This window comes from Quercus robur, chromosome 2 (genome assembly GCF_932294415.1).
Source record: "Quercus robur chromosome 2, dhQueRobu3.1, whole genome shotgun sequence".
Lineage (NCBI taxonomy): Eukaryota > Viridiplantae > Streptophyta > Magnoliopsida > Fagales > Fagaceae > Quercus > Quercus robur.
Window position 1 is genome coordinate 77,495,799 of NC_065535.1, and position 11,273 is coordinate 77,507,071.

An 11,273-nucleotide genomic window follows, 5' to 3' on the forward strand; every position below is an offset into this window, starting at 1 on the left:
GGCTAAATGAAGGCCTAGAGGGGGATGGCTTTGGTGATGATGTATTTGCTGTTCAAAACTCAGCTCCACAAGGTTCTGCTCCCAATACAAACCCAGAATCAAGAAATGCACCCCACACAGCCCCAGAATCAAGCAATGCACCCCACACAGACCCTGAGTGGGCTGAGCCAGCCCTTGAGGATGACCTGGTAAGCATGGATGGGTCTGATGATGAGTAGGTACCTGAGCAAGTAGAGTTTAATACTAAGAGTGACATGAGAAATGTTGTACTGAAGAAGGAGATGAAGTTCCCTAATGCAAAAGCGTTCAGAGCTGCTTTGAGGGAGTATGCAATCAAAAAACCTATTGACATCAAATTCAAGCTTAATGAGAAGACCAAGATATCAGTTCACTGCAAGAATGGGTGTCGGTGGAGATGTTATACATCTCAAATAAGTGGAAATCTAACATTTCAAATTAAGACCTTGATTGATGACTGTACTTGTCCCAAGTCTTTCAAAAACAACCAAGCAACATCAGCTTATGTTGCTAAGAGATTCATTGAGAATTTTAGCAAAAATCCAAATTAGGAGGTGAGTGGTGTACACAACCATGTGATGCAAAATTTATCTGTTGACCTAAGTGTAAACCAAGTGTATAGGTCAAAGAGAAAGGCAAAGGATTTGATAAATGGAGATGAGCAACTGCAATATGGTGTCCCTAGGGACTATGCACAAATGATAACCACTGTAGACAAGGGGAGTAGGGTTATACTGCAGACAGAAATGACTGAGGAGACTTCCCAGCCAAAATTTAAGAGGATGTATGTTAGGTTCAATGCTCAAAATGTAGGATTTTTAGGTGGATGCAGGCCATTTATAGGTTTAGATGGTTGTCACATAAAGCACAGATTTGGTGGGCAAATCTTATCTGCCACTGCCAAGGATGAAAATGACAACATTTTTCCAGTAACCTTGGCTGTTGTGGAACAAGAAACCAGGGAGTCTTGGATATGGTTTTTGGAAATTTTTGCTGATGATATAGGGAGGCCAGAGGAGTTTCAGTTGGTCTTCATTTCTGATAGGCAAAAGGTATGCAAGTTTTGTTTTGTTCAGTTACACTTGAATAGTTGACTTTGTTTGCTGAACTAACTTGTTTTGTTTGTTTGTTTGCTTATTTACAGGGGCTTATACTTGTAATAGAGAGACTATTCCCTACCGTGGAGCATAAATACTGTGTGAAACACATCTACAACAATTTCAAAATTGATTACAAGGGATTGGAGCTGAAGGATGCATTGTGGAGGTGTGCTGCTGCCACAACAGTAAGGGAGTTTGAGAGATGCATGCAGTACATAAGGGATTTGGATGAAAAGGCATATGAGTATCTTACAAACATTGCACCTGCACAGTGGACAAGGTCACACTTCACTCCTAGGGCCTTAACAGATTGTTTGGTAAATAATTTGAGTGAGTCTTTTAATGCAATGATATTGAAGTCTATGGACAAGCCTATCTTGGCAATGTTGGAGTGGATTAGGGTTAGACTTATTACTAGGCTTTACACAAAAAGGGAAGGGATACAGAAGTATGCTGGAAAGTTGTGTCCAAGCATACAAGATAGGTTGGAGAAATTGAAGGTTGAAAGTAAGGCATTTAGTGCTACCCCAGCTGGTAGTTTCCTTTATGAGGTAGGCAGTCAGTATGAGAGACATGTAGTTGATTTGGTGAAGAAGACATGTAGCTGTAGGTCTTGGGATTTAAATGGCATTCCCTGCAAACATGCCATAACAGCCATTTATACAAACATTGAGACACCAGAAGACTATACCCACCCATACTACTTCAAAGAAACTTACATGGAGATATACAAGGAGGTACTTCCTCCCATGCCTGGCCAGTCAGAATGGGCTGAGACTGGACAGCCTGCTCCCCTGGCACCTCACATATACAAACCACCAGGCAGACCACCCAAGCAAAGAAAGAGGGCTTTTAATGAGCCTAGAAACCCTTACAAAGCAAGTAGATAGAACAGACCTGTAAGATGTGGGAAATGCAAAAAGAAAGGGCATAACTCAAGAGGGTGCAAGGCTGACATCACTGGGGAGACACCATGGCAGAGGAGACAGAGACTTCAAAGAGAAAAAGCTGTAAGTAATTAGGATTTAAATGGCAAAAAAAAAAAACTTGTTTTTAAACTTACAATAGACACTGTATTGAAACTGGGTTTTGTTGCAGGCAAGGGAAGGGGTGCCTGCACCTAGATCTGCACCTCAGCCACCATCCCAGCAGCCTACCCAGACCTACAGCATGATGTCTACCACTCAGCCTTCATCCTCACAGCAAGGAAATCAACCTAGGCCATCTCACAAGAGAGCAGGATGGTTCTCTTCCTCACAACCAGAGTTTCACACACCTAGGGAGACCTAGGATACCTTACCAAGTTCTTCACAGGTAACTTAGTCCTAGATGGTTGTGTAGCTTGGGATATTTTTTAACAAGTGGATCTATTTTTTATTTTGTAGCCTTCACATGCAAGTGGGAGCATTGGTGGTGTGAGGACTAGAGGACAACTTGTTGCACAAAGGCCACCAAAAATGAATCCAGTGGGTGGAAAGAGGAAAGAGTAAAGGTAAGAAATGAATGAAGCTAGTGGGTATGCATGCCAGCATTGGGAGTAAAGCTAGTGGGAACATGTGGGCCTTTTTGGTTTTTTTTTTTTTTGTGAAGACCACTGTTGGCCTTTTGTAATTATCAATTAGTGTAAAAAACAGTCATTGCTGGCCTTGGAATGTGTTTTTTTGTAATTACTAATTAGTGTAAAAAACAATCACTGCTGGCCTTGGAATGTGCTTTTTTGTAATTAAGGTACAATACATTCCAGGTTGTTATATGGAAGTTGTGATATTACAGTTTGTATGGAACAATATTTGTCCAAACTAGATTATATGGAAGTTTATTTATTGCTACTACAAATTGTGTCCAAGTATATTATTTTTATTGTGGAATGGTATGCACAACCAAATTATATGGAAGTTTATTTATTGCTACTACAAATTATGTCCAAGTATATTTTTCTAATAGGTGTATGGGAATTTTTTATTGTGGAATGGTTGTTATGGTATGCATAGCCAAATTATATGGAAGTTTATTTATTGCTACTACAAATTGTGTCTAAGTATATTTTTCTAATATAGTGTATGGAAGTTTTTATTGTGGAATGGTTGTTATGGTATGCACAGCCAAATTGATAATTGACCATTACTTCTTCCATTGAATGGTTGTTATGATATGCACAAAATACTCAATAATTGACCAATTCTTCATTCATTGACACATCAAAGCATTACATCAGTAGGCTAGTGCTATTACAATGCAAATTCATTAACACCATTGCCATAACTATCTCTACTAACCAATTAACTACTTCAGGGGCAACAATCTAGGTCTATTCACTCCAGAGAACTCAATTGAGCCAAAACACAACAACATAATAATAACAAAAAAAGATCCATGACAAAATGCATGCAGACTTCCACATTCTTTGCTTCTCTTCAGCAAGAATGGCTTTTTCCTTAGCTTTTGCACAGACAGCTCGAGCCTTTCTCTCCCTCTCCTTGGCTTTCGCTTCCTCTTCAAGAGCCTTTTCTGCCATTTGCCTAGCTTCTTCTGCCGTTTCCAGAGCTGTCCTTTCCCTCTCATTTGCAAGTTGGAGAGCAGTCTGAAGCCTAAACATCTTCTCTAGAGCCAAAGGTGCAGTTTCATTCCCACGAGGACAGGTTGGGTTATCAATCCAAACAAAGAAAGGACACTTAGGACCAACCTTATAACGGCTACAACCCAAGAACCTCCTCCCAAAATTGTGCAAACTCAAACTTGTTCTCAAAACACAAGTCTGCTCATTGCACATATGTCCACATGAACCTGAGAAATTACCACTTGATGAAGACATCTCAACATAACACAATTCCTGGGAAGTACAAATTTAAACTTTCACACAGTAAGTTCACACAGTAAGTTCACACTTGAACAAAATCTGAAACCCTAAATCAGGAACAGACCCAAATGCAGATAAAAAAATATCACACATACCTTGCCCAGGTTCGATGATGCAAAACAAGTGTTTTCTCCCTCTCCACATGCTCCAAACCACCAAGAACAAGCCTGATTGCACCTTGGGTGTCTCTCTCGAAAAGTGTTTGAGTTTTGGGGGTTTTGATTCGCGTTATGTTCTGTTTTGGGGTTAAAAGGTGTTTTTGTAACGGTAGAGACCGAAGTGGGTTACGGAGAGTGACAGAAACACACCTCATGTGGGTTAAGTGATACTTTTCAAACCACGGGTAGGCAAAGTGATTTTCGCCCAAACCACAGGTGGGTTATGTGTAATTATCTCATGCTTTTATAATGGAGTTTTAGAGAAGCATTGATTGACAAGAATCCAAAAATGCATGACTCATCAGGGGTGACGAATCAAGGTTAAGCTTCTTGAGAATTTTTGGTCAGAAGTAAGAGATTCACTTTAGGGGGTGCCTTGCTTCTTTGGATAATGATGAGATTTTAGAGTGCTTTGCATTTAATGCCATGATTTCTGGGGCTGAGTTGAATCAATATGATTATGGCGTGTATCAAGAACGAATTCTAATGCTGCAAACTGAGATTTGGTCCCCCAAGAAGTAAGATTCAACACCCCAAGCTAGGTGTGAAGCTTTAGTCTACTTCGGGGGATTCCGTTGGAGATCCCTTTATGCCCTCCAAACCATATGTTCCCAATTTTTCCCCTTTAGGATTCATGGGCTTGGCACATGAATCACATCTTGAATGTTTTTTAACATTTATAGCATCAATTTGTTGAAGTTTGGTTTCAGCTCTCCTTCTGCTGGAGGTGCAGTCTTGAGGAAGATAAAGGAGTCCCTTTATCTTTTTTACTTCAGCTGATATAACAGCCCTTGGGCACTGTTCACGTCAAGCAGAGGGTGGCAAAAAACTGATGGGACAGCTCTTAGTCCATTCTCAAAGGCTTGGTTCCCTTGTATGAGTACCTAGTTGCTCTTTTTAGTTAGGAATGAACAAGGGCTGTATTGCCCACTCTCCTTTGCCTCCTGCTAGTGTTTTTTGCTTGGGCTTGCTCACATGGGCTGGGTTGTGAGCACATGTTGTCATGGGCTTTCATTCCTCATGGACTTTTATTAGTAAATATTTTTGGGTTTTTCATAAATACTTGCAATGGGCCATTGGGCAATTAGTTGTAATATTTGAAACAATAGGACAAGTTTCAAAATACTTTTGTAAATAATATTTACTTTGATGAATTCCATGTTGCAATAATGTTCATGATTTCTAATAATCGCATTATAACTTAAATGATGATCTTGTGGGTTTGAATGTTTACCATGAGTGTCGAAGGCGTATATTATGGATGTCGCAATGCAAATGATGTCCATGTATTTCATAGGTTTATAACATGAAATAAATAAATGTCATGGGTCTAACAATCATAATTTTTATGGGCTCTTACAAGATGATTACTGTGGGGCCAGAGAATTCGTGGCCCAGGCCCACTCTACATTAGGGCCCAAGGCCTAAGCCGAGGAGAGCTATTACCGAGGATGCATCATGAAAGCCCAAAAAAGGCATAAGGATATGGCCGAGGACGATCTTATGCCCAGCACCTCACAAAACGCCTGAAGAAAAGGACAAACTCAGTACAGGGGCAGGACAAGGGAGAAAGCTGCCAACATCGTAATACAGAATCCTGCATTTGACAGGCCCATACTCCAGACCATGCTATTTAACTTTTCCAACGACCCCCAACCACTGGAGGTATGGATTGACAGGACAGGTCTGTAACCCAGAAAGTAAAACTTACGCGTGGACACCAAAAGGGGAAGGAAACACTAGTATAAAAGAAAAAGAAAGTGAAGGAGAAAGGGATCCCCCCCGGAAGGAGGAAAAAATCTTGTATAAAGGGGAGTGGAGAGGATACTTTGCTCTTCGGACGCAATCCGAGGACTTAACTCCTACAACCCATACCAATGGAATGCTTGGTTAGTCAAGCCAAGTCCTCCCATGTAAAAGCCTCCATAAAAATCACGACTAAACCGTTGACCGGTGACCAAGGCCCTGCCTTTCAAGCCCATTCTCTACAAATTATATTGTTAGGGCCCTTTACATACGAGCCCAATGTCTTTCTTGCGTCGTTAAATAATCGTGTCCCTACAATTACCATGGGTTTTGAGAATAAATAATTCATAAATTCCACGAACTTGTAATATTATAATAATAAGTTTAAGAATTTAAAGTATTGTTCATTATTAGACTTTTAAGTGAAATAATTATGATATAGTATTTTGCCAAGTATTAATAACCTTGGGCATTTGATAGAATAGTGCCAAGTAGTTAGCTTGGGCTTTTAATAGTGCCAACGTAAGTTGGGCTTTTGATATTGCCAATGAAAATTGGGCTTTGATGTTGCCAATGAAAATTGGGTTTTAAATAGTGCCAACATGAGTTGGGTTTTTGATATTGCCAATGAGAATTAAACTTTGATGTTGCCAATGAAAATTTGGCTTTGGATAAATAAATTGCCATGAGTTTAAATCATGGGCTTCGATTATGGGTTTGAATTCTATTGATAAAATTGTTTTGCCATGGACTTGAATCATGGGTTTCTCAAATATTGCCAAGTATAAGTATTCTTGGGCTTTAAATAGAAAATGATTATAAAATTTGATAAAATATGAGTTTTTGGGCTTTTTGTGATAGTTTATATCATAACCCAATTGATATGAAACATTTGTGATTAACATAATAATAGAGCAAAAAATATTTGGTAAAACCCAATAACTTATTAGTGGTATTTAAAAATAAATAGGTGGTACCCAAATAAAATTAGGTTTAAAAAAAAGTACCCTAACAATATTCAAACTTCAAAGTAGCCAAATGTGATCAATTTGAGAGTTAGAAAAACTCTAGTGAAAGGCAACTGCAAGCCCTTTTTTTTTTTTTGGGGTACCCAACACACATTGTTACAAATAAAATTTTTGCATTTTTATATTTACTAGTCGCTAATCTATGCAATGCACGGGAAAATTACTGAAAATGAAATCTAATGAATGTAAAGCAATTATGCAAAATACCATTTAAATTAAAAAACAAATATTAGTGAATGTTGTTATCCTTAACTATTTGTGTTACTAGCCCAATCCAAACGCACGCTAAATTTTACAACCAAACAAACGAAAGATACATTTTACAGCAAAACAAACTCTGCGCACGTAGCTTTGCAGTAGTTTATGTAAAACGCTTGTACAATGGCATAAAAGCCTGCAAGAGAGCTGTTTTTGTTATATATTCTTCTTCTCTCTACCAGCCTTTTAATCTTATACCTTGGGATAACAACACATGCAACCACTAAGGCAACAAAGAAGGCTGGTAGCTTGTAAAAGAGAGTTTGTTGTAAACATGCTACCAACTGCGTTCTTCTTATAACCATTCATGTCCTTTCCATACCTATATTTTAATCTCAAAAATTTTTAGGGGGTGCTTTAAATTAATCTATCCTTATGCCTTGGGATCAGATTCTTCTGTCCAAAATTGGTGAGGCAAAAGCTTACATATCCATTTGGGAATGTGGACATGGGCTCAAGTACTTTTCCTGAATCATACCTTCTAAAATATGCTCATTGTTTTCGATTATAAAAAAAAAAATGCTCATTGTTCATATGCTTGACTCATTAATTGGGTTAGTAGTTGACTGGTAAAGTTTTGTACTGTATTAATTTATGATCAGGTAGAAATAGAATCTTAATCACAAAAATAGATTCTCTGCATTCCTTTTAAGTAAAATGAAGGAGATGTTGCTCCAAAACAAACTTGTTAGTAAATTTGATCTTTTACTTGAGAGGTTATTATAATTAGCACTCCTCTCCAATAATGCTTGTTTAATTGAAAGTCCACTCTGCTCCTGCATATAATAATCTTTATTTTTCTGCTGGAACTGGATAGCAAGAACTCTGTGAGTCTGTGTGCCTGAGAGAGAGAGAGAGAAGTCTGCTATTTTGTTGAATGATAAGGAAATGGTGGCAGTAGGTCACATGGATCCTCTACAGGAGGAGTACACACAGATACTTGTCAGATGAAAATTACAAACACCCCCCCTTCAAAACTAATCAAACCAAACAAAGACCACCACCTGCTAAACCCTTCCCTTGTTGTTTTCTGCACATATCTCATTCGCTTCTTTCCTCTTGGAATGAGTGCATAAAATCTGACCACCCCATTTCTGTACAAGTTCTTTCATTAACTCCCACCTAGATTTTGTTTCATCCTTTTAATCCGCAATGACTGATGCATGAGGTCACCCCCTTCCTCATCTTTGGTTCTTTCTCCAAAGCATTTTTATTCAATTTTTTTCTTTTTGTAGTACAATCTGCAAGGTCATGATTCCAAAGCACCAAACTATTAAAAAATTGGAAATTGCAAAGAGAGAATCCAATTTTATTTCATAGCCCATGTTACATGCCAGAGCTGGAAACCCACTCAGTAGCACATGTTCCTTAACTAAGAATTAATAATTAAACAAAAGAGAGTATGATTCAGCCTAGCATATATATCACATTTCACCGACTGATGGGCAAGAAAGTATGTAATTTCCACAGTTTAATCAATTTCCCATACTGATTTCTAGCCCAACTGAGCAGCTAGCTAGATATGTTTAAATCTATACACCAATTTACTGTGCCAAAATATGAATTCAAACACCCAACTCATAGATGAACAAGTAAATTGTGTATTACTTTGTTTGAGAATTGAATTTTACTTCAATGGAAATAGTGCTACTAGCTTTCTAGGGCCATGGCCAAAAGTTATGTTGTTCTTCAATGCCAGTAAACATGTTGCAGAAGCTTTCATCTTGAGCCATGTGGTCAATTTTTAAGGATTGGAGATCTGGTCTTGATGAGCCTTGGAGGAGTTGGGTCATGCTTGTAGGCCTAAGGGATGAAGGGAATAGGTGGTGACTGCTTAACTGTGAAGATACTGGACTGTTCATTACTGGTGTTCTTGAAATATCCAAATTGATATCACAACTATTCTCACTTCCATTGCTCCAAGAACCCTCAGCTTCTTTCTTGATGCATTTAACCCCAACTTCATTTTTGTCTCCATTTTTTAGAGCCAACAACTGCAGCATTACAATAAAAGCAATTAAATCAAGACGAAGCAATAGTAAGTCAGAATGAGAATACTTAATTAACATCCTGTTCTAAATCAAACATATAAAATACTTAATTGCAACTAGGGCTACTTGAAAGGTACCATTGTGATTAATATAATTTTTGTTCCTAAGATGCACAGTTCTGACACTGACACTTAAGAATAGTGATGATCAACTAATAATCAAGGAATAGTGTTAAGAAAAAGGAGTCGTTCACTTTTAGAAGTCATTGTTAATGGTAGATCAAGAACCAGGCAATAAAATTAAGGCGTTCTCTTTGATAAACGATGCTCCAAAATTCTATCTACCTAGACTTCTTCAACTTCATTCTTAGAAAGACAAACATATATACTGGTGCCTAAGAAGCATACAAGGAGGAGCAAGTTTTCCACTTTCATTTATTACTTGAAGACTCTCAACTGTAGAATAACACAAAATTGGAAAGTCAAGATCAAGAGGAACAAGAACCGAAAAACTATATATATGCAAAATCAAAACATGCCAAGATCATAAATTTCCTTATTTAATTCTTTTGAGAACCCAAAAAGCTATATATTTGCAAAAATTAAACATGCCCAGACCATAAATTTCCAAGTTTATTTCTCTTTCATATACAAAACCAAATATATGAACAAGCTAGCTAACTAAATCCATTTGGTCCAGTGGGGATTGAAACTATTACCTCAGCAGTAAGTTTCTTGTTCTGGGACTGAAGGCTATCATTGTCAGCCTTGAGTGCTTCAAACTGTTTCTTCAAGACCTCATAGTCTTTCTCCAATTGCTTGGTCTTCCACCTTGCCCTCCTGTTTTGGAACCAAATGGCAATCTGTCTTGGTTGCAGCCCCAAAGCCTTAGCCAGTTGCATTTTCCTCTCAGGCTCAAGCTTGTTTCCAATCTCAAAGCTCTTCTCAAGTGCCTTCACTTGTTCTAAACTCAGCCTCTTCTTCTTCTCTCCAAGCTGTGATCCGTCATCAGAAAGCTCATCATCTCCATGCACTACTTCTTCACACTTATTATTGTCTACACCTGAAAATGACATAGATCTCTTCATCAAGAATGGCACAGCACCTGAAACAATAGCACCCCAAAATACATCAATAAAAAATAATTGTAAATAATTAAATTTAATAAACCATCAACTTATTAAGCATAGGAGAGAGAGAGAGAGAGAGAGAGAGAGAGACCATGGTAGTGTTGAGGAGGACATGAAGGAAAGGTGTTAGAGGAAGGGAGGTGATCTTGATCTTCATGAGTTTGGAACATGAAACCATGAGAAGATGGGAAGGCCATGGTTTTGGAGTTGTAAAAATTGTATCATGCATGCACTTTGGGTTTGAGGATCCTTTTGCACCAATTTATGGGGGTGTGGGTTGTGGTCTGGCTCTTACTCTCATGGTTATGACAGGTCTTTAGAAAGATGAGGTGATGGGTGCGGAGACTGAATTGGACAGCGATATTTAGGTTGAGAGAGAGAAAGAGCAGTGTGAACTGTGAACGAGAGGTCTAAATTGTGAAATAGTATATCACAGAAGTGAGCTTTCGTGGACCCATCCTCTGATAGTGATTTGGGACTCTCTCTCTCTCTCTCTCTCTCTCTCTCTCTCTCTCTCTCTCTCTCTCACATATGACTAGCATGAAGGATATAGGCTTTAGGTTAAATGACCTGAAGTTTTACTTCTAGCCAGAAAATCAAAGTTAATGGTTAGAAATTTCAATTGATAGCCTCAGAAATGTCATCAAAAATTCTATGAACCTCTAAGATAATCTTTAAAAATTAACATGCCAATGAATGTGATTATTTGATGTTAAAAATATAATAAATAAAAGTCATAATTATTTGTTTGTATTTTTTTTTTTTGAAAATAAAGAAAGTTGACATTAATATATAAGAAAAATTAGTCAAAATCAACTTAGAATACATTAGTTAAGTGTGAATGAACATCTTTCATTTATATAAAATAATTACTAACATGTATCGCATGTTTAACTACGTTATGAGATACATAATTACCTAATCTATGAGTATGAGAAAAGAGACGGAGCTAAAAGCAACCAAAGAAAGTTTAGCCGCTGAAATCCGA

The 11,273-nt window shown here is 37.9% G+C and overlaps 3 protein-coding genes across 4 annotated transcripts; 1 reads left to right on the forward strand and 2 right to left on the reverse strand.

Annotated features, from left to right (window-relative positions):
* Positions 1–596: 596 nt before the first annotated feature.
* On the forward strand, positions 597–2,008 carry LOC126703716 (uncharacterized). The gene is made up of 2 exons (XM_050402799.1): positions 597–1,070; positions 1,163–2,008. The coding sequence occupies exons 1-2, from the start codon at positions 597–599 to the stop codon at positions 2,006–2,008; spliced, it is 1,320 nt and encodes a 439-aa protein (XP_050258756.1).
* A 1,395-nt stretch (positions 2,009–3,403) lies between these two features.
* Positions 3,404–4,232, reverse strand: LOC126707280 (uncharacterized). Its single transcript, XM_050406876.1, has 2 exons — positions 4,071–4,232; positions 3,404–3,902 (listed from the first exon to the last, which is right to left on the reverse strand). The coding sequence occupies exons 1-2, from the start codon at positions 4,117–4,119 to the stop codon at positions 3,445–3,447; spliced, it is 507 nt and encodes a 168-aa protein (XP_050262833.1). The 5' UTR covers positions 4,120–4,232; the 3' UTR covers positions 3,404–3,444.
* Positions 4,233–8,453: 4,221 nt separating this feature from the next.
* LOC126715121 (homeobox-leucine zipper protein HAT7-like) lies at positions 8,454–10,683 on the reverse strand. Of its 2 annotated transcripts, none has more exons than XM_050415563.1 (3): positions 10,377–10,683; positions 9,875–10,218; positions 8,454–9,159 (listed from the first exon to the last, which is right to left on the reverse strand). In XM_050415563.1, the coding sequence occupies exons 1-3, from the start codon at positions 10,480–10,482 to the stop codon at positions 8,824–8,826; spliced, it is 786 nt and encodes a 261-aa protein (XP_050271520.1). In that variant the 5' UTR covers positions 10,483–10,683; the 3' UTR covers positions 8,454–8,823. The 2 variants fall into 2 exon arrangements, with proteins under 2 accessions (XP_050271520.1, XP_050271519.1); XM_050415562.1 differs by having other exon boundaries at positions 9,875–10,260; positions 10,377–10,679.
* Positions 10,684–11,273: the final 590 nt, after the last annotated feature.